Source organism: Styela clava, chromosome 1 (assembly GCF_964204865.1).
Source record: "Styela clava chromosome 1, kaStyClav1.hap1.2, whole genome shotgun sequence".
NCBI classification, from domain to species: Eukaryota; Metazoa; Chordata; class Ascidiacea; order Stolidobranchia; family Styelidae; genus Styela; species Styela clava.
Window position 1 is genome coordinate 11,636,522 of NC_135250.1, and position 27,905 is coordinate 11,664,426.

Genomic DNA, 27,905 nt, shown 5'->3' on the forward strand with positions numbered 1-27,905 from the left:
TTAATAGGCTACTTTGGTATGCTCTATCAACTATCGTGTGATTTTAGTTAGGGTTAAGAAATGAATTCTATGAGAATGTCTGACACAAGTGCTGTCCCTTTGGTATTTGATTGATATCACGTTTAGCATACCAAAGTGGCTCCAAAAATAGTTGTTTTCCGAAAAAGATGAAGCAATCTAATCAAATTGGATAATTTTTCACAGCAATGTATATTACTTGCAAAATCGCCTGAAATTGTATGAATTGTTGTTGTGACAACAACGCGGAATGAAAGTGAATCAGAAGTGGAAAAGACATCAAAATTTCAAACAGGATTTGAGTGGAATATTTTTCCAAGTATTGATGACGATAACCACAAAACATAATTGCGATCAAAGCACGGATTATTCGGATAGTATATATACATTCCCTAACAATAGAACAAATAAATGAAACATATTTCAACGGTGATATTAAATAGATTAAATATCACAATTTCTTTTGGATCGTTTCTGAGTGTTGATCGACGCATGAAATGCCTGCCGGATCGAAGCGAGGCCTTGTTGCCCCGCAAAACACATTCTTGGAAAATGTTATAAGAAAAACTAATCAGTACGAAACAAGTGAGTGTACTTCTTCATATACTTGATTTAGATCGCTAGAACTGGAATTGTTTGAATACATAAAATCGCAGAATGTTTGTATATACATATCAAATATTCACGGACTGTCCCCTTGCAGTTGTCCCCGCAAATTTGTGTAGTTGTTGCGATTTTCATTTATTCGATGTCATGAATATTTTGGATCACTTTGATTTTGATTTACGGCTTTGTTGAAGCAGCTTGATCCTTAAAAGTACAACGGACATTTTTCAGCGCTCCAGAAGTATGTGTATCAATACGGAGGACTCTAACTTTGTTCTCCTACTTTACATCAATTTATGTAAAGAAACTGAAGCCTATGAGCAGGGGTATATTCACTTGGCCAACACTAACAGTCGCCAAACACATACTACGGGAGTGCCCATTTTTCAGACTGAACTTGACTTTTAAATTAGCATATTGATTCGGTTTGTCTTGACTTGCTTCATTTGACTTGTATGTAACTATTAAAATTCTTGGACATTTATTGCATTTGCATCACGATATTTTTCACCCTTTCCAAACTCCACCCAAATTCCCAAATGCACGTCTTCGGTTTCAACTTGCCAATATTAAATTCAAGTTACAATTTTATCATTAACTGTAACAAGTTTTTTTGTCAAGCATTTGCAGTGAATTTTTATGAATGACGTTTACATGTTTCTTTTTTTTAAATTATTCATAAATTGTGGCGTAGCTACATACCATCAGTTTGCTAGATAAAAGAAATGTAAGTAATCGAGATGTAAGTATCAATACGAAACAGGAACTAGCCAATATTGAAAGCTTTTAGTGTAACATACATTATTCAGTGATATGTATTGACAACAACCAGTACCAATGGGACGCTTAATAAAAATGTACTTTTAAATATATATATAGTCCGATTCCCCGTATATAATTGATTTTCAAAATGCATTTCTGCCTTGTGTGGTATTTAAATTGACGAAACTAATAAAATCATGTATCGTTGAAGTGCGGTATACGGAAAAATCTCATTTTGAAGACATGATTGGCGTGACGAAGTGAGCGATAGGCCACTAATTCCATGCTCTTGAATTATTAGGAAACATTATAAAGTTACTTTTCTTGTTTGCGTGTTCACATGATTTTTATTTATTCTATTTTATAGATAGCAGTTTCTTACTGGCCAATGCGCAATTATGGGGTTGGCCAATTGTTTATGCAAACGAAGGTTTTTGCAAAAGTACTGGTTACAACCGGTCCGAAATTATGACTGCTTCATGCATCTGCGAATTTATGCACAGGTAAACTAATTTTTGTACCAATAAATTGATTGTTGAATTCTAGGATTCTTCCTGTTTCAAATCGGTTTTTAGCAAGGATAAGACCTTATATATATATACAGCACTGATCACTTCGTTTTTGTGTGAACTTTATTTTGCTTGTATTTCACCAGTACACTGGCGTTGACAACTTGCTTTTATACGAAACGACTTTTGTCTCAAACTGAATCATCGTGTCGCTACAATTTACCATATTTGTAGTCTCATGTTTTGAAAGGCTTGGTATTTAGAGTAAATTCAAAAACACCAAAAATGAATTATGGTTATAATTTTTTATTTTTTATGTAACAGAGATCTAACGGACAAGGATGTTTTGCAAAAAATGAAAGATACTCTGGATAACAATGAAACTGGAAAATTTGAATTGCTACTTTACGACAAATCAGGTACGTATTGAACAGTATAATAACCATGACTTTGTGATACCTCATTAAAACATAAACTGGCATAGACAACTGAATTTCTCGAAAATCGTTATTTAACGTGATCAATCAATACCATCGCTTTACTGCTAACTTTTCCTGTGATGACTAAGTAATTCTGTGTAATCGTGGCCATGGGTACAGTTAGCAATGCCATTACTTGGTTGTTAATTAATGTAATTCATCAAATGAATACATGATTTTTTACGACACATCATCTGTCTGCTGTTTAATTTGTTTTTATCGTGGCAATATCAACTTGAGCGTCGATAAACTTGGAAAATCTTTTGTGGCGGCATTGTAATATAAATTATCAAACTTGAATGGGAATTCGTAATTTTTTTTTTTATATATGGGGTGAATTTGATTAAAAGATAAACTACTTCTACGCGGATAAGCTATTTTTATACTTACCAATTCTGATGACTAAAATACCAATCGAAACAAAACTGACAGCAACGCTCTATTTTTTGACAAACTGGTTTATGCCATGACGACAAAAAATGGCTGTAGCGAATTGGTGAAATAACGTGGTTTAGTGTGGGCAATATTACTACAATAGAATAGTTTGAAGTGTTTTTTTTATCACATTTGAGTGACATATTTCCTAAAGTTCAGCACGAAATGCTACTTTGCGAAGTGCTTTGTATTTCTTATAATTATAATAAAAATAAATTAATAAAAATTTATCCGAGAAAGAAACGCATAAAACCATCTCATAGACTCAATGTCCCCAACCACAGTAAGCTTGACGAACTAGTGGTACATATACGGCAAGTCATTTTCAAGTTTATTTTAATGCGATGAAGACCTCATTTAGAGTCAGTCGTTAACAAAAATACCTATGCTGTATGTGGAATCATTATTAGTACAGTACAGTGGTCTATATTCATGTAGAAACTATGATAACCCGTTGTAAAACGTATAACGAGTAACGCCTTCACTGACCATATGTCAAGGTAATCCGATTGTCTGGCATAAAGTATTTAACGATTTCCTCGACAAGGAGAAGTGAATGATCAAATGGTTTAACTTGGATCACAGGTTATTATCCGCATTATGCGGCGCCAATTCTCGTTCAACCACTATTGTAATAGCAAATGATCATGTACAATTCCTTCTAATCCATCCGAATGCATTGATTTCTACTTCGTGAAGTCGAAAAGTATTTTCTATTATATAAAGGCTATAAATTACGAGCCAGCTGCAACAAAAAATTTCCAAATGAGAATTGTAAAGTTAACTTAAGTCTTAACTGAAGAATAAAAATATCGTATATTTTTGATAGAGTTATTAACTGTCATCTCATACCCGATATCGTACATTATCTACGAAATTACTATTACCGAACTGTTTGAAACTATAGCGATGAAATACAATGCTGAAGATATTATAGAACTTAAATTTGCTGTAAACATTTTTCCAGGTACGCCGATGTGGTTCCTCTTACAAGTTGCACCGATCAAGAACGACGCAGACACAACAGTAATGTATCTGTTGATATTCAAAGATATAACTCTCATCAAGAGACCAATAACACAAGATAAAAAAGGTTTATAGATTTTATTCTGCCAACATAATGAACAAATCTCAATTGTATTCAATTTGAATCCAATGTTCCATATTATTTGATTTTTTTAATTTACTAATTATAAAAATTTCAAACTGTTTTATTATGTGTACAATTCCCTACGGCTGTTCGATTTACGTATACCTGATGATTTCAGAGTCGAATCGAATTTCGAATACTTGAAAAATATTTGTCAGCCCGCCGGGTTGATTCATTTCGACCTTTGGCGAACAAAAAAAAACAAGATGGCGGCAGTTTGAAATTTTCGTCTGAACTAATTCGAATAATTTACTATTCGATTCCGACTGAGCAATTACATTCATAAACAACCTAAACTCGTAGATACTGACTGAATTGTGAAATACTTCAAAGTCGGAGTTTTTGTTGGTATCAATTGATCACTGGATTTTCTCATATTTAACTTAATTTTGCAACAGAGGGTCTTTCAAAATTTAACAATTTTGTAAGTCGGATGAAAAGAAATCAAGAAATTGAAATAGAAGAAGGAAAAGAAATCTCAGCGAAAGATATTCAGGAACGAAATCAAAAAATTTCAGAGGTTCGTTAATGACCGCAAATTTGTTTTTCATTTTTATACTCGAAAGTTCGTTCGACAATGATAATGTTGCACAAAGTAAAATCTAAAAATGTAGTATCTGAATATTGACATCCTAGAATACTTTTTTAAAATAAATCCAAATCTAACTTCAACATGCCCTTCATAAATCGAATGTAGATGAAAGCAGAAAATATAGTTGGACGAAATTTGTTATTCGATATTGTATTCACAATGATTAGCAATAATTCCGAATAATATCCAAACTATCCAGAAGCACAGACATATGATATATTGCCACAAATCCTAAGGAATTGATCATAATGTATCTTACATGAAATCTGAGTATGGAACAGTTGAAACCATTGCTCGTAATCAAGGCTTAGGTGCAGAATTTTATTAAATGATAGAAATGCTTTGGAAAAACTTTCAGCTTTTGTGTTGACTCAAAATAAACGGGCGAAAAAGAGACTGTTTTTGTGTGGTCGTGTAAAAGTTAGGTTGGGTGTAAATGAATGTAGAATTAACAAAAACTTTCTAGAATTAACAAAAACCCATTTTTTTGCAGCTTTTTAACTTGAATCCTGAAATGTTACCGAAATATCATCACGAATCTCCCAAGACTCCGATGGGAATAATTCTTCATTATTCATCATTTAAAATGTGTTGGGATTGGTTTATACTCATATTAACTTTCTACACTGCGGTGATAGTGCCTTACAATGTTTCTTTCCAAATCAAAGAACGTAAAGCAGCTTGGCTTTATTCCGACAGTATGGTGGTAAGTGGTGTTTGACCGTCATAAAAAAATAACAATTTTTCACAAACATTTTCCGAACAGCTTTCCATATAAGCATATTATATTGTTAGCTGTTGATAGACTTCAATGAAGAAATTTGTGAATATTTTCTAATTTATTCGAATTAAAAATCAGCCCCATTATAATGGACCCTTTATTTTTGCATAACTCGACATGCATTGCGGGTCAACACTGCTATTTTTATGGAGAAAATTTCCGTGGCTTTAATTAAGAGTATGTGGTCTCTCCACGATTTGTCATGGTTTAATTTTACAAAATAAATCATTCGGAAATGAAGAGTTATGACCATTCTAAAAATTCAGTTATTTTGCAAAATACCATCGTTTCCAGATGAATTTGGAAAGAATATACCTGAACAATATTTGACAGTGGATGTATTTTTTCAATGCCTTATGTAACATTTTACGCTGCGACTAATGCACAATTAATTTCCAATTCATAAATAATACAGCGTTCGCAATCTATTGAAAACTAACGAATGATATTCAGTCTACCATGTAATTTATTTAATTTCCAAATCGAAGCGGCATCTTAGTTCCTATGCACGGTTCTTGGGGACAATCCAATGGATGTCTGAATGTCTCTTCATGTCGCCGCATATCTAATCCTTTGCATAAGTCCCTTTAATTCAATGTTGCCATTAATATCGATTAAAGATTCCAATCGATTCGCGACCCTAAATCCAAAATTCGCCGAAAATGCATGTTTCTGTAATTATGCCGGCAACAGAATCCTTTTTCCTGAAATGGAATAGTAACTCTCGGGGGATTGCTTTTATTTCGAGTTCCTAACTAATGGTTAATTGTGTAATTCGCCGTTTTTTTTCCAAACTTAAAAATTTCATTTTGTTAAATTTGTCACTTTGGCTAACACGCAGCTGCAAAATTTTCTGATTCTCCAAAAACGAAAGCTTTTATGGACTAAGAAAAAAATTTATGTACACCCAGATAGCGATAAATTTTAACCAGCTTTAGCAGTAAAATTCAAAACTACGTGACTTCATACGAATGTTATCGGGAAACACAGAATAATTGTTTGTTTATTAGTGACAATCTGGAAACCCATACTTGATATTATTCTCTAGCGCCGACATGGGCAAACTACGGCCCGCGGGCCAAATTCGGCCGTTGGATAATTCGATATGGCCCGCCTGATGCAGCCACAACCAAACTAAAACCAAATTATGATGTTTTAGCTAAAGGAATAACTCAAGGAATTTGTTGATATTGCGATTAAATTTAGTTCGGCACGAGGATTATTGTTTTCCACTTTTGCTTTTGTAACACTGTAAATACTGTTCATAGAATGTAACTTTTACGTCACACTTACATGGCCCGCCAGTCTAGACGGGCAAAATTTCTGGCCCTAGGTCCCAAAACCTTGCCCACCACTACTCTAGCGCATTTGTTGTCATATATTATGAGTTTTGTGTTGAATAACATGATTTATTTTCTTGCAGGATTTGATATTTCTCATTGACATTGTCTTAAATTTTCACACAACTTTCGTCGGACCAGGAGGTGAAGTTATATCCGACCCAAAAGTTATTCGAATGAATTATTTAAAGAGTTGGTTTGTAATCGACTTATTATCGTGCCTTCCTTACGATCTAGTTAATTTTTTCACATCAAACGATAATGGATTTACTGACGAGGTAAATATACCAACTGCTGATTATAATTAATTTAACAGTACTGTTTGCCGAAATTTCTAAGAGATTAAAGCAACAGGTAACCAATTGTGAAGTGGAAAAAAGTAGAACGCTGGAAAGAGTATAAAGCTTCTCTCAGTGAACTGATTTCAGCATATATATATTAATTATATCTACTAAACAAATTGTGGTACTCCTGAAGTATGCGCATCAAGATGTCGCATAACCTGAACCCTAACCTGGTACACAACATGAGTTCAGGTTGTGCGCCATCTTGGTGCGCATACTTCAGGAGGTCACAAATTGTAGTTTTCACACTAAAATTCTTCTGACAAGTATTCAAATTCAACAAAAAAGCTACTTTGAAAAGCCATTCATTAATGGAGTTGACCTACAGTTAATGAAAACTCTTCAATTACTTTATGCTGTATGCATTAAACAAGTTCGATGGAGGAGAAGATCATGAATTATTCAAGGGTATTCCTTGTGTTATCACCATCTTCTTAGTAGACAATAATAAAAAAGCATCAAATTCAATTAAATTTCCCAGTAGCGAGAAACTATTAGTATCAGTATTTGCTAATTTATGCGATTTTTATTCACAAATATTTGTCACGTTGTAGTCGCCATGATAATGTCATTTTTGTAAAAACATACAGTGGGTATTGCATGGTGCTACGTGAGTAAAAAGTCTCAATTTAACTTATTGTGCTGGGCAGACTCTACTTACTGAGAACAAGAAGAAAAGTTCCATGAGCTCGAAAAATAATAGGCATAAATCGATGTTCATTTTAACTGTAATAACTGAGCAAGCTGTCGTAATCGAACAGATTTAATTTAACTTTAAGAAATTATCCGATAAAAATGGCGATATCGATGTCAAACTTTTAATCCGTTTTATCGAGGTCATTCATAGGATATTATATTTCATTAAAAATTGAGAATACAACTTCTTTGATTAAAGTCGATAATTAAAATGATATTGATAACACCTTTTAAATATTTGATTTAAATAATTGGACTTTTGGGAACAATTGGGAAAGTCGAAGATGAAATTGAATATTCAAATTATATCTTCGTAAGCTTTGTTGATTAGAAATTGTTCTCATTCACACAGATTGCAATCCATTTTCAAGTTCATTCTCAGGTTGGAAGAAATCATTCATTTATGAAACACTGGCCTAAATTAATAAAAATGATAAACGTTCGCTATGAAATTTTGGGACAAGTGAACTGTATCGCACGAAATTTACAAATGTCGAGTTGATATGCAAATGATTTTAAAAATCGGACTCATACAAAAATGCCATTTTCCATTCCTAATCCAGAAAATCATATTTAGCTTTCATAGCATGTTTTTTGGCATCGGGGACAGACCCGAGGGAGACATATAATCTGCCTTCTGATGAGCGCAATTATATTAATTTAAAGTCCCAAAAGACGCGAAATTATGAAATATGAAACAAAATATTTTTTTTCAGGGCATCAGCAGCCTCTTCAGCAGTTTAAAAGTCTCTCGACTTCTGCGATTAGGCAGGGTGGCCAGGAAACTTGATCATTATATTGAATATGGAGGGGCAATGTTGGTACTTCTGGTAAGTTTAACCCCTATCGAATTGTAATGTAACAAAACTATACATATAGCACTTCTTCTCTAGGTTGTAGTAACGTTATCTCGTTTCCCGATTTATATTAAAATATTCAAGATGAAACCATATTTGGAATTTAAATAGAGTCTTTGACTACACAAAGTGGCCTCAACAACATTGGGGATTTAAACATAGGCTCTAAACAGCGAACACTCGTATCTAATTTACGAGTTCTATTTTGATTTAATTTCACAAGGTAATAAATGACAAAGATTTTAAACAAAATTAAATATTAAAGCTAATGGGAAGAATCATTTGGCAGGTTTGCTTCTTCGGATTGTCAGGGCATTGGCTTGCTTGCCTGTGGTATACAATCGGTTGGCAAGAAATTTCAAGAGAAAATATGACGTTGACCAGTTATAATTGGCTTGTGCAACTCGGGAAGACTCTTGATAAAGAATATTACTTGTACCGTAAGTATCATCTTGTCATATTCACACTACTTTTTTTTTTATTCATGATCGCATTCATTGATGTATAGACAAGCATTAAATGAAAGCGTTTTTTAAATTTAATAATCGTTTGGCGAACCTCGACCTTTATTACGATTAACTGTCCAAATAATCGTTCTTAGTACGAAGACTTGTACAAGTAAAAAAATGCCGTAATCGCGGTTTTGTGTACCATCCTTCAGCAGCGAGGATTCCAACAATCGTTTTGCACATAATTCGTTTATGACTCTCTGCAAGGAGTGAGCAACGTTGGCGTGTTCATAGCGCTAAGGTATATGTGCTAATTGGCGCTTAAAAGAGACTGTATGCATATGAATGTTAAGTTGCGTTTTTACGTGATGGTTCGATCACTCCCGTCTGAACTTACATCCCACAAAAGCAGACAATATGTTCTACACTATGTTGAAGAGTTAAATGTATTATGTATGTTCAAGACACTTAATCAACTTGAGTAACTGTCTTGAAGTTCAAAGATTGATGCCATGCACATTTTCCAGCCCACTGTACGGTGAACTTATTATATAAGGCGTCTTTGGACTGTGATCAAGTATATCACGCTGAACCAAAATACTTTGACAATATTTTGATAAATTGTTTTTGTTTGCAGCAAATGGTACGGTAGGAGGAGGACCATCGATACAAGAATGTTATATCGCATCGTTATATTTTACTATGACAAGTTTAACATCAGTTGGGTTCGGAAATATATCAGCGAACACAGAAAACGAACAGATATTTTGCGTTATTATGTTAATTTTTGGCGGTAAGATTGCTTAGTCACATATATATTAAGATGCTCGAATTGGTAATAGTTTACAAGAAAAGAATGATAAAAAGGATTTGTTAAACTAAGATATACGCTGTAGAACTTGGTACATTTTCTTGTTTCAAATTTTACGAACTACTTTGGATATACATATGGCAACTAATCACTCCGACCACACCATAAGGTCGAGACTCAAGAAGTATTTATTTGAGTTAGGATTATTTCGACTGTGTATACACCGCTAAAATCATCATTACAATTAATATATCAAGACTCATTGCCAAAACGCTTGCTTTTATACACATGATAAAAAATTCAAAACAACTTAGGGCCAAGACGGAACCCCTGAAATTAGTGAATTTGGTTTGCGCCCGTTCTGTCTGCTTTGTTAAGAGCATTAAATATAATTTTGCTTGAATTAATAAATTTTTATAACTACTATTAATATCTTTGAGTAATATTTTTCTTGTGGTAAATTTACAGCCTTGTTGTACGCGACTATTTTTGGAAATGTGACAACCATAATTCAGCAGATGTATGCCGATACAAATCGTTATCATGACATGCTCAACAGTGTTAGAGAATTTTTGAAACTTTATCAAATTCCAGAAGGACTCAGCGATCGAATTATGGACTACATTGTGTCCACGTGGTCAATGAGCAAGGGTATTGACACTCAGAAGGTTGGTAATGACTATTTAATCTGTTAATGGTTTGTATTAACAACAGAAATAGAAGAGAAAACAGTTGGACTAAATTGGTCACAAAATGGCGGCATTCGATATATTACCTTATTCCACGCGATTAGTCCGTACAAAACGAGTAATTTTTAATTCAAAATGTATGCAATCACCAAGCATGCTACATTCGTGACTAATACACTTCGACTTAAATAGAGCCTGGATTTCGATAGTAGAACCCATTTGTAAATCAATGAAACTTTTTAGTTTTTTGCGTTGGTGGCTGACGATTAGTTTACTGCATGTTACAGCGCATGACAGTGCTTAATAATTTATTATCTACTCACAGTGTCAAGGGTTATTTTGCCAAATCTAGGTTTTATCAATAATTTATTTTTTGGGACATTACTGACGGTTGACAGGACGTGGTAAGTTCGTATTAGCCGGTAAAATGATATTTCACGAATGTTAACAGTTCATGGACTGATGTTATCATAGTTAGGAACTAAACCAATAAGCATAATGCATACGGGTGGGACGGTCAAATAGAGAAGTACACTCTCATACAGAGTGCTGCCAAAATTTTGGCGCTTCAGAAGTGTATGTACCAATATGGAGGTAACTAATTTTGTAAGCATCAAGCACTTTACATCAAGTTGTATAAATGGACTGAAACCAAGGGGGTATATTCACCTGGATAACACAGACAGTCCCCGAACTCGTAATAGAACCAAAATATTCTTAGTTCAATAGGAAAGCTTAATAAGAAAAATCGGATAAAATTATGGCTTAACCCTAATCCGTATTTGCCCTGGTACATATACTACGGGAGTACCAAAATTTTAAATGTCTCTATCTATTTTTTTAACAAGAATGTTGAAGAAATGTATTATTTGTATACATCAAACTAACGTATGAATCAGCCAAAACTTTTGTGTCATTAAATTCTATTACCTTTTTTCTATTAAATTCCAATTATCTACTGTATATATATACTGCTAAATGGTTTATCTAATGTTTCATGTGTAAATAAATGCCAACTTTTATAATTGTAGACTGTGCTACGGTGAACTGAAAAAATTGGTATTGAAATAAAAATTTTATTTGAATCTAATAGGCAATCTCAAGCAATATAACTTATAAAATTCCTTATAGAATCGACTGATGTAGCAAAATACGATGCAATTCTAGATCAAGAAGGATCTAAATATTTTATAACAATCAATACACTTAGTTTCTGAATTTGCTCAAATTCATCACAGTAAATAAACATTCATTTCGCATTTGTCATCGTTGGGCGAGTATGCAAATTGGAACTAATTTTATAAGTTTATATGTTTCAAATTGTTGCCGTCCAGCAAACTGAACCAGCAAATTAGACACACTGACTCTCGATGATGATAGTCATCCTAATATTTTCTATATCACAGGTTCTCAATTATTGTCCCAAAGATATGAAAGCGGATATTTGTGTTCATCTCAATAGGAAGGTATTCAATGAGCATTCATCATTCAGGTTGGTTATTCATTTTTATCAATTCATTTAGACGTTGTTGAAGTAAGTTGAACTTTAGGCTTTATCAAACGTACAAGTAAATACAAAGAAAACCGCATGAAATAAGTTCATGTTATGGTTAAGCCACATGTAATACAAAACTTTTTCAGTAAATGGATTTCGTTCGATAAAGCAATCAATGACGATCAAAAAGTCAATATTGTGCGGCTGGAATTGTTGTTTTCAGGCGATAAATCCAGGGCAATTATCTTCTGATTTCATCGAAACTAGACCCACTTCTAAGTTTTTTCGAAATGTATAAAAATTGTCTTAGAAACGCTTGTGTCAGCTTTGAAATATCAAGTTTGTCCGAATAAACTTGCTGTCCTATTCTTGCGTGGAAAATAAGCGAGGCGCAACCTTGCACTCTATTTGAAAACAAAACGGCTGTCGTCGCTCAACCACAATGTTAGTTTTCAAAGCATAAAATATTAAAAAAGGCCACAGCGAGAGGTGTAAACAATCGCAAATGGAGTGGAAATTTGTTATCATCCTCCGGTATCTCTCGTGACCTCAACCAAACGGTTGGAAAAAGCACTTAGTTTTTAAGATTACACCAAACATGTTTTTCTAACAACAATATGCATAAAGCATAATACCCTCTGACTCAGCCATGATAAAGTTATGGTGACAATTTCATTTACTAAATTTGTCTTAAAATTGAAAGCGACATAGATTTATTCGAGTTCTCGCATATTCAAGCTTGGAAAGTAGTTTGTTAGCAATACACGACCCAAGAGAGTCATTGGGTTCAATTTTCCCGAAAGGAAGCGAGCATTAACAGGATTACATTTCGGTATTTTCAATTTTGACACTCGCACAAATGCTTTTATCGATGTCGCGTGGCACCAGTGGGACATAAATTTTTGAAAAATATTGAAAAGCTTCAAGTGGGATGATGTAATAATAATAAATAGGATTTTAACGGTTAAGATATCGAATCAACGTTCTAGAAATTATTTTGATTGTGTTAAAATATTGGACTTATTTCTGTGGCTGTCTGAAATCGGAACAATGTATCTTAATATTGAGGCTGGCTTCTTGAATACATACCATTGAATAGACTAGTATTGCAATTAAACCAGTGGCTGGATGTGCTTGCCAAGTACTCTAGTAAATAGTATATGAATTATTTAAAATAAATATTTAAATTATCGGTTCCAAAGTGTACATTTGCTCCCAGGGGCATGAAATGAAAGATAGGAAATAAACTGGAAGTTATAATATATTTGCCAATATTTTCATATCTCGCAATTCTATTCTCAAATCCTTCACTAATACTCGGTACCGAAATATTGCCATTAGAAGGAAATACATACAAATGCAATGCCCATTTATTGGGCTAAGTACTGATTTGAAATAATATTAGCCTTACAGACTTACAGTATATTTAAAGTGAAATGACTGAGACGACCTCGTTGCCAGATTTGATTGCATTCGCAGGATAGATATTCTTACAAAAGTAGTTCTGCCATAAACACCATCATCTTCCGGCGATTTCAAATCTAATATTTGATTGCAGTGTACCATAGTTGTACCTCGAATATATATGGCGAACCATATGAAATATGAAACAAATTCAATTTTGGCGTAACGTTACAGATTGGCAAGTGACAGTTGTCTTCGTGCTATAGCAATAGAATTTGTCACCACGCATACTGCACCAGGCGACATCATTTATCACAGAGGAGAAAGCGTTGATACATTGTGCTTTGTCGTTTCTGGATCGCTGGAAGTTATTCAGGATGATGAAGTAGTCGCCATTCTAAGTGAGTATTGATCGGAAGTTTAGGAAACCTTGTTTAGAATGCGCATATTTTGCCAAGCGATATGTTTACATATCATAACGATCAAAATGTATGCAGAATTTGTTTCTGTAATATTGGTAGCCTACGTTATTACCATTCCGTAAGTTCTCTAAGCGTTTGAAAATTTTAGAACAATAATTATGGAGAAATTTAGGGCTTAAGTTGTTATAAACCTCCAGATATTAATATATATAGCTATTTTGTAATTTCTATTTTTCAGGTAAAGGCGACGTTTTTGGTGACACATTTTGGCTTGATCCAACGGTCGGACAATCAGAATGTCACGTCCGTGCGCTTACTTACTGTGATTTACATTCGGTGAAGAGAGAGCCACTACTTCGAGTTTTGAACTTTTATCAATCATTTGCGACCTCATTCGCTCGAAAAATGGTTCTTACTTTCAACATAAGAAAAAGGGTAAGATATCACCTGTCATTTTCGCGTACTGGAACTTGAAATTTACGATTTCAGTCATCAAAATTGAAAATTGTGTGCCGTGATCACATCTCAGTGATCTGGTAGTCAAGACTACCTGTCCTATACTGTAGAATCAGGGGTGTGCAACTTGCGGCTTGTGGGCCTCAGTGGCCCTTAATAACACTCCGATTGTTTTTCATCATGCATAAAATTTTAATTCGACAGTTTATGTTTGAAAAGGAGCTCACATGGGTAAAAATTCATAAAAAATTTTTGCTCTTGTCGCCGTGTTAAATCTTTCGTCGTTTTGTCCTGTGTCTTTATTACTGAGGCTGAGTGATACCTGCAGAATCTTCAAAGCAAATGTTAACAAATTGTGCAAGAACTCAGAATTTCAGGCGTCTCACTAAAATGTTAAATAAATAAAAATTTATTTTTATCGTCGTTGTAAGTCGTTGTGTGCACGTAAAAACTTGCGGCCCAGCTATATGTCTGAAGTTGGGTAAATGGCCCACCGACAAAAAAATGTTGCACAACCCTGCTGTCGAATATTCGATATATACTACTTCGTTTTGGTCTTATATATTATTGTCCATATATTTGAGTATTTCTCTCATTGAGTACTTGTTTTTTTAGGTTATATACCGAAAAATGTCAGATGTGCGCCGGGAAAGAGAGCGAGAATTCCGTCAAGCTAATGATCCAGATTGGGAAGGAAATTTTCCAGACGATCATCCCATTCGACGACTTTTTCGAAGGTAAAATAGAGACTAGGTATTTGGTGAAACGGTGTCGAATAGCAACGAATACTGACCTTTGAAATTTTTAATATGAATGAGGTTACTCTGACTACCAATCTACTCGCTCATTTGGAGTTGAAAAGCAATAAAAATCAACAGAGTTCACCTTTATATTCAGCGTCTCTGTACTTATTAGCAAATTCTATAGCTTGTTATAGTTTGCACCCAGGTGCTATAACTTCCCAATTTACTCGCCCATTTGGAGTTAATAGGTAATAAAAATCAACCGAGTTCAAAGTTCATATTCAGCTTCTCTGTACTTATTAATTAGCGAATTCTATAGCTTGTTATAGTTTGCAATGTTATTCCGGCACCATTCCAACAATACTTCAAATAACCAAAGTTACACGAAAAATGTTTGATTAAATCTAACCCGGCATTATCAACATACTTTTTAGATTCAAGAGTCGGTACAGAGATCGAAAAGCCGCTCAAGAAAACGTAGTACGTGAAGTTAGTCCGAATTCTGATGAATCAAAAGCTAGCACGCAAAACCGAACTACAGAAGACTCCACTGACAAAACTTCAGCGACTAAAAGAAACAGTGCTGCTAAGTCAACGAAAAAACGGCGATCTGCCAAAGTAACACCAGAGGGCTCGCCGATCAGTCCAGTGTCGCGCGAACTCGGCACGATTGAGGATGCGGAAGAAAATGATACATCGTTAACCCAGAGCAACAGCCCGTTATCAATTCAGCAAGGAAGGTCATCATCGCCACCAAGCAATAGCGCTTACATGATTGTTGAAACAGAAAACATTATCAAAAGTGTTAATGACATCCGGACAGAAACTCAGTGTGAATTCGAACTTATAAACGATAGAATTGGACGAATGGAAGACAATCTAACTAAAATATTGGATCTGCTTTCCATGCAATCACGAAACCCCAAACAACGGAACGTTAATTTTAACGCCAACAATAATAACAGTCTACAAGAAGACAATTTTAGTAGAGAACCACAAGGACTGAATGTTACGCAAGTCAGGTGTATAAATGAACGCAAAAATTCCCAACATAAATTAAAACCAAGAACAGAAGTATACACGTATGAAAAGCCATCAACCAGGCAAAAAATGTGGGAAAACGATCCGAGTGATGATTCGAACAACTTTAAACTGCAGTCCTTTCGTTTGTCAACAGATATGTTTGGTAAATATGAAAACGCGTGAGTAAAAACACCGATACGAATGCTAAAATTAACGTGTGAACACGCGTGAAAGAGAAACGGTGCTTTGTGACACTCAAAGTGACAGCTGAACAACCGCCTATCGCAAACCAAACCGTTGAAACGTGGATCGATACGGTTGAATCGCAGACGATTGCATTCACAACATGTAACCCACAATCATATTGATTGCTCGGGTTCTAGACGAAATCTGTACACCATTTCACATACCTACAAACAACTTTGCACACACATTGCCATCTAAACTTATTCTATTTAAATAATGATTCGTAATAAATACAATTTAAATAAGAAGTTGTTTTGAAATGTTGTGGCAAAACGAGTAATGGTCCGTGATAAGTGAAAGGCACAGATACAGATCAACACCATCAGCGTCGAGAACCAGTTTGAACTTTGCGATGATGATAAGCCAACTGCTACTTTGTTGAAAAAAAAGCAAAATAAGAAATTGTAAATGACGGAAGATTGGATAGGTATTAAAAATTGATATTGGCAATAGCACTGCTTCCTGTTATGATAATAGAAGATGAGAGATGTCCTGCCCCTCACTTGTACCGATTTTCCCACTCGTACCACATTTTCTTGTTCTTCGCCCGCATTTGTATCACTTGTCACGCTTGTATCATTTATCTATCTCCTGTGTCCAACACCATATACTAATGTGGGACAAGTGGCATGAAAGACACGAACGTGGGATACAGGAAGATAAGCAAGACATCTCAAATTTACTGTAAATTTGGCAAGTATTCCAGAAAATCCATATAAATCGATCAATCAGTCGTTGGTTGTCATGATTGGATCTACTCTTTGCATCTAATTGGGTACTATTACACACTATGTTATAACTGATACTGTAATGACACCATACTTCGTTCATAAAGCAACAGAAATCGGATCAGGTAATTTCGAACCATCAATGTGGATCTTCCAAACATTTAATATTATCAGGTCAATTAGATTCAGCTTCGATAATCTTGTCTACCAGAGGCAAAACCCCCTTGCGAAACATTTTGGCCGCCGTGAGAAAACATTTGCTCAAATGATCCAGATTGTTGATAGTTTCTTCCCCGGCCCCAATTTCCTCCTCTTCTGGCCCCACCAGCTGAAAAAGTGGGTAAATGGAAAAATAAAAATTTACTTTGACTGACAATATAACTGTTGCCACAAGGAACTGGTCTATAGCTGTCGAATTTCACTGACAGGTTCAAGAAACCATTGTTTCATATTGCAACAAGCTTTTAACTGTTTCTGTTCATTCTTTGATGTTAACCAAAAAAAAATAGACTCAATCATATGGTAACCCACAGTTATCTGTCCATCTGGGTATGGGAATACTTGGTTATCGTTTCAGACACATAGACTTAATGGTGAAGGAAGCTGAAACCAACCACCACCATACAACAGCGAGGAGTCCAGCAACCCTCTTGCACATAATTATCAGAAGGGAATTAAAAGCTGCAAACCTGTGCAGGGTAACCAGAGCTGCAATGGCAAACGTGTTCAGAATGCTTAGCACAATGCACCAACCAGAGTATGAATATACAATAATTTGGTGGTAAAAAAAGGTTTATAACATAACTGCTACAGATAATACAATGTAGTGAAGCGGTTTAATTTTGGAAATTTAATGTAATAAAAACATGAATGACAGTTATTGTCAATCTCAGGCGATTCTGGAATCCTGAAGCCTTGAGACAGACATGTCTAAGTACCAAGATCTCAAATTCTAAATAAATTATCTAGTTATGCACTTTTAATGATGAGAATACGGTGCCACTTTGGTATACGATCTCTCTTGCTTAACATGACATCAATTGCATAAAGACATTCTCATAGAATTCAGTTCCTAACTAAAATCACTGAGACCTATCAAAGCATCCCTGAAAATACTTACTTGATGGCCTATCACCGCCGCCCCCTCTGTGTCCACCTCTACCTGTGAGTAAAATAAAAGTATTTTTGTCTGATGCAAAGCATAGAATATTGGAAAGTGATTAGTTTTATTCACAATTCAGATCAGGTGAAGCAATAAATTGAATTTGTAGGATTATTAGAAAATTATGAATGTGAAAAAATAATTAAAAGATTATGGAGCTAGATCTACTTGAATTTCTAGTATCTAGTTTCTTACAGCAAGATTGAAATATTACTTACCGCCGCGAAATCCCCCTTGGTTTCCACTTGAAGGTCTCTGCTCAGTAAAATTCCCTGAACATTTCGATGTTGATATTTAATGGATACAATGTAAATCAGTTTGCATTCACCAACGAAAATACTCTCAAAATAAGTATTGAAGTTTTTGCAATGGTGAGATACAGAAATTTTTTTTAGGGATTGTGCATAAGATCAATTAAATTTACAAAGTATTGTCCTGTGGTATCTAGACTCCTATGTTAAAATTAATTATGTAGTGTTGTTTTTCTAGTACCGTACATCCTATATTATATATATATATATAAATTATTCTCACCACGTCCACGTCCGCCCCGACCCCCTCGCCTTTGATCTCCTTGATGACCTAGTTTTCAAACATTGTAACAACACATAATTAAATATGATTTTGAATTGTGTTTTGCCTCACCTTGCTGCCAAACAATAGATAAAAAATAACTGTGCTTTTTTATTTAATCATTAAAGTTAGGTATGCTATACAACACAACAATTTTTAACAGCAAAAGGCGACATAAAACAAAGCTTTGGATCAAATCAGCAATGCACTAAATCAAATGCACTAAACTGAAAACAAAATGATGTCTTGGAAATTTCTTCTTTTCTCTACAAGGCACTTATGAACAGATTTCGCTCCAAACAAGGCTCTTTTAAGCACCCACTGATATGTAAGGAGTTACTATTATTTGGAATAATTAGAATTGTTTACCGGTTCGCCATTGCATACCCAATTTATAATAGTTAGATGGGGGGCATGGGATTTGTACCCGAGAAGTGTAATCTGTGATGTCAACGAAGTTAAGTCTTAAAGCTTTAACTGCTAGCAGTGGTTCTCAACCGGGGGCCGGTGGACCCCCACGAAGCAGTTCAGGGGGGGGGGGGGGCACAACACAAAGCTAATAATTGATCATAAGGCAACTTCGTCTACATAATTTCCTTTTAAATAAAATTCCCCGTTTTGGCGTTCACCGCAGTTTCATTACCATAACTACGGTAGATTTTTTGCGATCACTGAATGTATTCACTTCCTTGAGCGTAAATTGTTTGATCATAATAGATTTTGGAATCTACCAATCAAAATAGTTCGCTGGTAGGCCGTCTAACTGCAGATGGACGGTTTCACAAGACTGCGAGATAACCTTCGCTTTCGCATTATAGACGCAAAACCATTTGTAAATTCCTGATGCCCAAAATACGAAAATGAATGACCAAAGTAAATCAAGATGACAGAGAAGTGCTCAATGCCTGCATTCCTTATAATGAGCAGTGAATCATTACGTCCACCTAACTCCAAAACCGTGACAAAAATTATACAGAGGTGAAAGACGATAGTTCAATTTGTCACAACCTATTTGTGCCAATCTGTTTTTTTGATCTAGTTACCATCAAAACTGTCTTTTAATGTTGACAGTGACATTGTCAGGCTATATCAAAGACGGTGCCTAATATAAGGAACCTCGTCAGACAGTTCCAAGCGCAAGATTCCCATTAGCTGTATACTACAAAGCTTGGCTTTTCTTGTCTGTGATTTGTTTTTGCATTCCATAAGAGGTCGTAAAAACATATTACAATCCAACATATTTAGTTTTTGGAATGGCGTACATGGGGGGGCAATGAGAAAAAAAAGGGGGCCCAGAAGGGAACCACTGTGCTAGGCTATCACGTTGTCTAGAATTAATTATGAATATGTCACCCAGAACTTGTATCACTTACTTTGTCCACCATCTTTTCTTTTCTGCCAAGATGGCATTTCAGGCAAAGGTGCACTGATTTCATCAGTTCTGCCACCACGATCGGGAACCTAAAGAGAAAATAACTTAATATTATGCTCATCGTCGCAGTAGGGTGGTTCACATACCACTGGTCGGTTGCGCTTCCTCCGCCATTAATTCCATGCATATCAAACAAATATCTGGCTAACTAATCTCATACCCATTATAGACTGGTAGATGCACGAGAGGCAGTGGTTCGCCATAGGATTAAGTCGTCGTATCATCTTTCCCCTCCATGGGATTAATATGTGAATTCTATTCTAACTATAAAACAAAGTTTATCAGCAAACACAATATAGTCTTACATGTCCCATTGTAACTTTATTGATAGCACATTTTTGCCGAGCTGTTCCAGAAACGGTCTTGCTTATGATTGATATGTCTGAATGAAAGTATAAGGGTTTATATGTTTCACTTGTTGAGCATCTGAACATAAACAAAAGAGTCATGCTTAAATATATGGATACAAAATCCAAAACGAAGTAGTACCAGTATGCAATCCGTCACAGTAGACTAGCGGTGCCGCAGTCTTCACGACTTCGCTTAACCACCTCATAGCAACAAACGTGGAAATCGCACACAAAAAAAAAATTGATTCCATATGGACTAGTAGCTGATAAGAAAAGCGATTTTTCCACAACAACAAAAATACTAACAAGATCAACATAATAACAAAACGATCCATAAGTACATTTTTATGACAATGAACATAAGAGCCAATAAATATATGCCACAACGCCCACAACCCACGAGTTTTTGTTTGGTTATAACTTAGCTCCGAGAGATGGTCGATTTTGAGTAAGGAATATACATATCCACATACTTTAAAAACATTTTTCGGAATATTTCAAATCATGATCTTGTTATAAAATACATTTAACATTTTCGAATAAGCAATTTGCTGACGTCTAAAGTTTATATATAACGTAAAATTAAAAATTACACACCATCTCTAGCAGCTAATAAATTTGCAACTGCTATGTTACTCTCCGCTTTCAATTGGAATCGCTTTTCTTGATAAGCTTTAGCAACGTTGTCGAGGTTGGACTGAAATTAGAAAAATAAGAGGTGGTCTGAATTTGCTCTAAAATAATTAGATTTCATCAAGTCTTTGTCGCTGTTTTTCTACAATTCTTTTGGCAGGGTTTCGTTAACTGGAACCTCTACATCCTAATAGAGCAGTTCTGTGGTGGCTAAAAGAAAAGACCTTCACTGTGATTATATTAATTTGAAGCAAATGGATTGAGATTTGTTCAATTCTTTGACTACAATGCATTATTTATTGTTGGCTTTTTTATTTATTTCTTCATTGAATAAAATAAAATTGATGGGAACGTGTTGAACGCAAAATGATATTTTTACGGAAGAGCAAGGGACTACATGTTGAGAGTATTCGGAAAATGGCCACGCACCATGCAAGTTTGGGAACCACTGTCTTTAGGCCTTTGTATTACTTTCTTAATATATGAAAATTCTGAAAAGACTTCATATATATGCCAGTAAAATCACAAGGTTGATATGTTCACGTTAGTTTTGGGAGCATTATATTCCATGCTACGGGAATTGATATTTTATCTAGACTCGAGAATGTACGGCATAGTACCAAAACGAATATGCTGCTGAAATCTGAAAAATTAACAGACTAGGACCTCGTTACAAGAGAAATGCTATTGAAAAAATTGATTTTTGGTTGCAACAGTTTACCTTGGCTCTTTCGGACCAGTTGAAAGAATTAATGGTGACATCTAATCGTTTTAACAACATTGATCTCCTTGTTTCATATTCTTTTTGTAAAGCTATCTTCAAAATTTCTAATTTTTCCCAGTGAACAGGACCAAGCTTCTTTTTAATGATTGGCGTCGAAAGGTGGTCTTGTGGACATAAAGATATTTGTTCTTTCAACTAAAATAACACAATAAGAAAGAATGTTCATTGGCCTTGTATGAGAAAAATTTTAACAAAAGAAACTCAATACAAATGGGCCAGATGGTGCGACAGAAGCATATAATAATGGTAATCGATAAGCTTGATGTGAGTTCGGGCCCTGTTGAAGACAGTCTGGTAAATGACAGGAAATCAACAAAATGCAGACAACAACAGTAGATGTGAATCAAGAAAGCAGTCGGGTGACAGTTGACTGCCCTTGGGATGAAGGTCGATAACCCCAGATTTCTGATCTGATCCACACTCGTCATTGACATAATGATTATGTGTATATAATGCTTGATAGTGAAACTATGTGCTGCATTATTACTTTGTCAGAACCAAGCGAGATAAAATCCACATGATAATTAACACAATCAATGTACACATAATTAGTGTAAACACAACTTTGCATAGCCAATTAATTACACCCTGGACGAGTTGGGGGGGGGGGGGGGGGATGGATGTTGGGGAAATTTTGGAACCGGAGATGTGTAATCTGCAATGCCAACACAGTTTTAAGTGTAACGCTCGCCTCTAACCGTTAGTTATTAAATTTCTATAGGACTATGCTATTTGAAGGCTATATATTGAAACAAATTTGATATAAAACAGAAATAAAAAAAGACTAACAGATTAAAAATCGAATCACCTTATTATCAATTCCTTGCATGAATCTTGCAATATCAATATTATCGGGAGGTTTCTTCATATCAAGGGCAAGGCATAAATTTTTCAATTGCTTGAATTCTTCGCTGCCCGTATGAGCCTATATATTTATAAGAAACCACAGAATAAAATTTGTAAACAGATAGGAATGCAACAATACTAAGCAGAGTTGTTCAGGCGTGCGTTTTCCCTTGAATTTGAATTACCGGTACTACATGGCTGGGCGATAGTGCCAAGCTTAGTAAAAAGCTTGACACAGTTTCTATGACTACCCTGCATCGGTTTGCAGGTTCGAATTCCATGAGAATATTATGTGCGAGAAGACTGCTGGACTCCTGGCCACCGTAGGGTGTTTCATGTAACTGCTGGTTGATTACGGCTTCCTCAACCATCAAGTGTATGCATGCGTCTGAAATTAAAAATAACTGTCTAACTAATCCCATACCCACCAATGGCCACCATGGACTGGTAACTGGACGAGGGAACGTGGTTCGCCATATGAATAAGCCGGCTTTCCTTTTCGCAGGGTTAAATATATAAATCCTTGTAGAACGAACATATTTTCACTTTTTAATTGGAAGCCTAAAAAATTACATCTTTTCCAAAGAAGTCGATTGTTTTTTCATTATTCAATTTAGATTTTCTATGAAATCTTTTGGAGAACTTAACGCTAAAATGGTTAGAGAAAAAATAACTTACATTGCTTGTGATAGATGGACTATTGAAAATATCCATTTTTGCGGCTTGAAGTTCAGATAAAAGAAATACTGTAGAAAAATAAAATATATGTCAGAAAATTCAAAACCTTGGAAAGTAGATAAACAGCTTTGCAAATTGCAATTAAAATAATATAATAAAATGATACAACAGAGATAATTTTACAGATTATAAACAAATATTAAATTGCATTGACAGCATCACCACATGTTGCACAATGCACACTGCACAGTATGGTATATTATTAATAATATGATAAATCAATTCGCAAAACGAGTGTAAAAGCACCTCATACTTATGAAGATGGTTAGTGAACCGGTTCTATTTGACTACTGAGGTATATACAAAAAATTCATCGTAAGACTACACACTAATACAAGATGACCTAAAAACCGAACCCGTTAATTTCTCAATTACTCTCACGAAAAAGAAAAAATTATTCAACACCTCTGTTTGTGTATGATTATACCCGGAAGTTTCAGTAATCTGGGCCGCTTTGCACAAAAGTTATGAATTTTCAAGCCAAGAATAGGTTCCAAATGACCTAGTTAGGCCACCCCATTCCAACAAATAGCAATAATTACTCCTTAATAACAAGTAATAGAACATTGATAAGAAAACTCACACAGTAAAGTTAAACAATGATGATCAGTTTTTAACCTTGATTTCAAGTCTCCTTGAGTGAGAAAAGAATATGGACATCCCAGTTCACTCAACAAACTGCTGACTTCAAATAAAAAATTCTCCGAGTTTGAGGAATCTAGGAAAATAGAAAAATTTCACTGTAACTTCCAGCAAATATTAGTTATTTTAGTAAAAATATGTGTGTGATAAAGAAAACTCAAATCAACTAGGCCTACAGGTTAGGATCTTCTGATACATCATCGCATCATTAGTTTATCACAAGAACCAAGGACATAAGAGTTATGACTATAACAATGGGCTAGCAAAAAAAAGATTCATCAATCAAAATTGAATCAGTTGACAAGAATTGTTCATTACAGGCAGGCTTTTCCAATAGGGTTATACCAAGTTTGTTCACGTAACTTATAGTTTACTCACAAGCGTTTTGCACACCTTTACTTGCTTCAAAACTTTGAACTAGACCTCTCCAATAATATTATAATAAGTTCCACGAAATTTAGAAGTACCGTACCACAGTAATGTTCTAACTTCTAGATCAGGGGTGTGCAACATTTAATACAGGAGGGTCAGATTCAAATAACTGGGGGAAACCACGGGTCGCGCCTTACATAGGCTATCTACTAGATGCAAGCAAAAAAATTTTGGTTATTGATCTCGTGATGCGTTGCTTGCACGAGCTAGTTGTTAAGGCATAGTCATGACTCATAGATAATAAATTGGACTCAGGTATAGGCTTCGCAACGCACAGACCAAATTGAATTGAAAACTCATTTCGCGGGACGCACATCTATCACAATTAGCATTTCTCCGTGGGCCGCACAATTTTTCCTTGAGGGCCGCAGATTGCACACCCCTGTTCTAGATCTCTGGAATTATGACACACTTGAATGACCTCTATTTCACAATTCAAGAGCGAACCTGGAGTTATTCTCTCTTCTAATTGAAGCAGCAGAGCAAGTTCGTTTGCAGCAGTAGCAACAAGTTGGATGTACTTTGGTGATGAAGCACCATTCTTTACAACCGCACACAAAGAGACTTCATCCTTGATATTGCCTGATAACCTAAAAAAACAAATACTCGAAATAAGACATGCCTCATCGCCAATTTTAATATTTAAAGCTAAGACCAATCCACCTTTGTCAATTTGTACCAATCTACACTATCATCAGATCATGTTTATTGAATGCTGACCCCTGTGCATTGTACCATATCAGCATATGCTAATCTGTCAGTCATCAATCTGACATATGATGATTAACTGACGAAAGAGAGTAAACAACAAGTACCTCAAATCATCTAAGCTATCCAAGATATCCTGAATCATTGATGTATTGTCGCTCATGATCAGTGCCACGTTATGTCTATTTAAATTGAAAAGCCTAATACAATTTTCCTTGATGTATTCTGGAGAATAGTAATAACAGACCAGAATAAAAGCTAGTTCAGTAGGTACTGTATTTAGAATTTTCATATTTATCCAGAGGGTGAGGAAAGTCGATAACAAGGCTCAATCAGATGATAAACGAGTAGAAGTGGTGACTCCTCTACGGCCCATCGAATTGGCCCATCAAGTTCTGTGAAGGGACTATTCACTTGGCTAACACAGACAGTCCCCGAACTCATAATAGAACTATAATCTGGAAAATCTGAACAAAATTTTGTCCTAACCCCAACCTGGTACACATACTACGGTACAAAAGTATCCTTTCCTGTGGCATCCCACGATTTTTTTTGGTTCGAATATTGACAATTTCGTGAAAATTGAAAATTTTGATAAAATATCTGAATTTTTTCTGATGGAGCAGCGGCCCAACGCTTGATGGGCCACGGTCCATGTGGCCCAATTAGATGGACCGTGGCCCCGGCCCATGGGCCTTAGAAGAGTCACCACCCCTGTAGGCAAATTTGATATTTGGCTGGTGTGACAGTGGACAGTGGTCTGTAGGCGGTGTGGCTCATCGTGCTAAGCGTTAGGAATACGCTGCCCTCGTGCCTCTGATTACTCTGCGTGGGTTCGCAGGTTCGAATCTCATGCAGGGATGGTAATGTGCGAGAGGATCGCTGGACTTCTCGCCGCCGTTGGGTGGTTCACGTAACCGCTGTTCGGTTACGGCTTCCTGTACCATAAAGTCCAAATAACCAACGAGACCAAACAAATAACTAACAAATCTCATACCTACCGGGTACCCGACTTGGAATGGTAACCGGGCGAGAGGCCGTGGTTCGCCATATGGTTAAGCCGGTGACCGTACATTTGAACCCATGCGTATATCCACGGGTTCAATCTATATGCGGGTGCTAAAACCCATGGGTTAGGGTTAGTATGGGTTTAACTATCCGTGAAACAAAAAAAATTCCATAGGTGCAATAGCATACAGGTGCAATTGTCATGGGTTCAAATGTACGTGGGTTCAAATGTAATGGAACCGGTTAAGCCGTCTTATCGCTTTCCTTTTGCCCGGGATACATATTATGTAAATCCTATCCTAAAGCGTTTCTATCGTATCTGCTTACGAACCTGCGTTGTGCACCACTTCCTGACTTCTGCGCCTAGTTTTTTCACACCAAAATACATGTTCGAAAGAAAAATGATACCAGATAGGCTATGCTAAATTTACATCCCCCTGTCTCCTGGTGAGAGCAACACCTAAATATTGCTGTAAGTCAAAGCCTATATACAGATATATATCGTATCTATAGTTTGCTGCAAGTTGTCCGCTCCGGCCATTTAGGCTCTGCGGTATCAGTTCATGCAATCTGATTTTCTGCAAGCGTTACATTGGTAATCCACATCCTATGAGTTTATTGCAATTCCGACAAAATATACAGAAATACAATGCACACACAATTAGATCAAATCTACAAACAATCTACGTGTGGTGATAACTAATCACTATATTTGGTGAATATATATATCGTATCTATAGTTTGCTGCAAGTTGTCCGCTCCGGTCATTTTGAGCTCTGCGTTATCAGTTCATGCAATCTGATTTTCTGCAAGCGTTACATTGGTAATCCACATCCTATGAGTTTATTGCAATTCCGACGAAATATACAGAAATACAATGCACACACAATTAGATCAAATCTACAAACAATCTACGTGTGGTGATAACTAATCACTATATTTGGTGAATCCGACGTGATCTGAACACGCAACCTTCTGATATGGAGTCAAGCGATTTCTTAACTACCGGTAATTATGGACTTATACCGGTACTTGATTTTAAAAATCACTATATGTATTTCACTCTATGGCTATGCTTTCTATCTGGGATACCAACCATTATTGACTATTTTGACTACTAAAAGCAATTACATGTACTGGAATTTCTTGATAACCACGTAACATTTTTTTACTTGTAGCCATTATAATAGAATGGTTCCTGTTGTGTTGTAAAAGCTGAATAAAATTCAACACAACAGAAGAATTAAAGCAGTGAATAGTAAATTTCATCGAAAGTTTTATCGAAGTCTAGTTTTCATTGAAGCAAATTCAGAAAAAATATCGTCAAAAGATAATGTCTCGACTAAATCACTTTCAATGAGCAGTATTGCTGGCACAGGCAGCCTGCTTTCTCCCATAGTCGATCTCAACAGGGGCCACGAAGCAGTTCGAGGGGGGCCACGACACAAGACTAATAATTTATTATATAGCGACTTCGTTTGCATACTTTCCACGGCAGTTTCATTACCTGAATAGGATTATTTGCGATCACAGGGTCAGGGGGTATTCACTTTCTTGTACGT

At 35.6% G+C, this 27,905-nt stretch overlaps 2 protein-coding genes across 3 annotated transcripts; one reads left to right on the forward strand and one right to left on the reverse strand.

Moving 5' to 3' along the window:
* The first annotated feature begins 214 nt into the window (after positions 1-214).
* LOC120343456 (voltage-gated delayed rectifier potassium channel KCNH1-like) lies at positions 215-16,702 on the forward strand. The gene is made up of 16 exons (XM_039412639.2): positions 215-603; positions 1,754-1,889; positions 2,220-2,314; positions 3,777-3,902; positions 4,358-4,479; positions 5,045-5,257; positions 6,756-6,950; positions 8,429-8,542; positions 8,859-9,009; positions 9,656-9,811; positions 10,298-10,497; positions 11,925-12,010; positions 13,652-13,818; positions 14,078-14,274; positions 14,911-15,032; positions 15,473-16,702. The coding sequence occupies exons 1-16, from the start codon at positions 516-518 to the stop codon at positions 16,242-16,244; spliced, it is 2,940 nt and encodes a 979-aa protein (XP_039268573.2). The 5' UTR covers positions 215-515; the 3' UTR covers positions 16,245-16,702.
* On the reverse strand, positions 16,495-26,801 carry LOC120343466 (protein FAM98A-like). Of its 2 annotated transcripts, none has more exons than XM_078109742.1 (14): positions 26,675-26,801; positions 25,443-25,560; positions 25,075-25,217; positions 24,137-24,271; positions 23,494-23,561; positions 22,778-22,894; positions 21,907-22,104; positions 21,150-21,249; positions 20,508-20,584; positions 20,144-20,231; positions 18,737-18,779; positions 18,416-18,468; positions 18,156-18,197; positions 16,495-17,363 (listed from the first exon to the last, which is right to left on the reverse strand). In XM_078109742.1, exons 2-14 carry the CDS (start codon positions 25,496-25,498, stop codon positions 17,221-17,223), a joined length of 1,263 nt encoding a protein of 420 aa, XP_077965868.1. In that variant the 5' UTR covers positions 25,499-25,560; positions 26,675-26,801; the 3' UTR covers positions 16,495-17,220. The 2 variants fall into 2 exon arrangements, with proteins under 2 accessions (XP_077965868.1, XP_039268583.2); XM_039412649.2 differs by having other exon boundaries at positions 18,416-18,469; positions 18,732-18,779; positions 26,675-26,800.
* Positions 26,802-27,905: the final 1,104 nt, after the last annotated feature.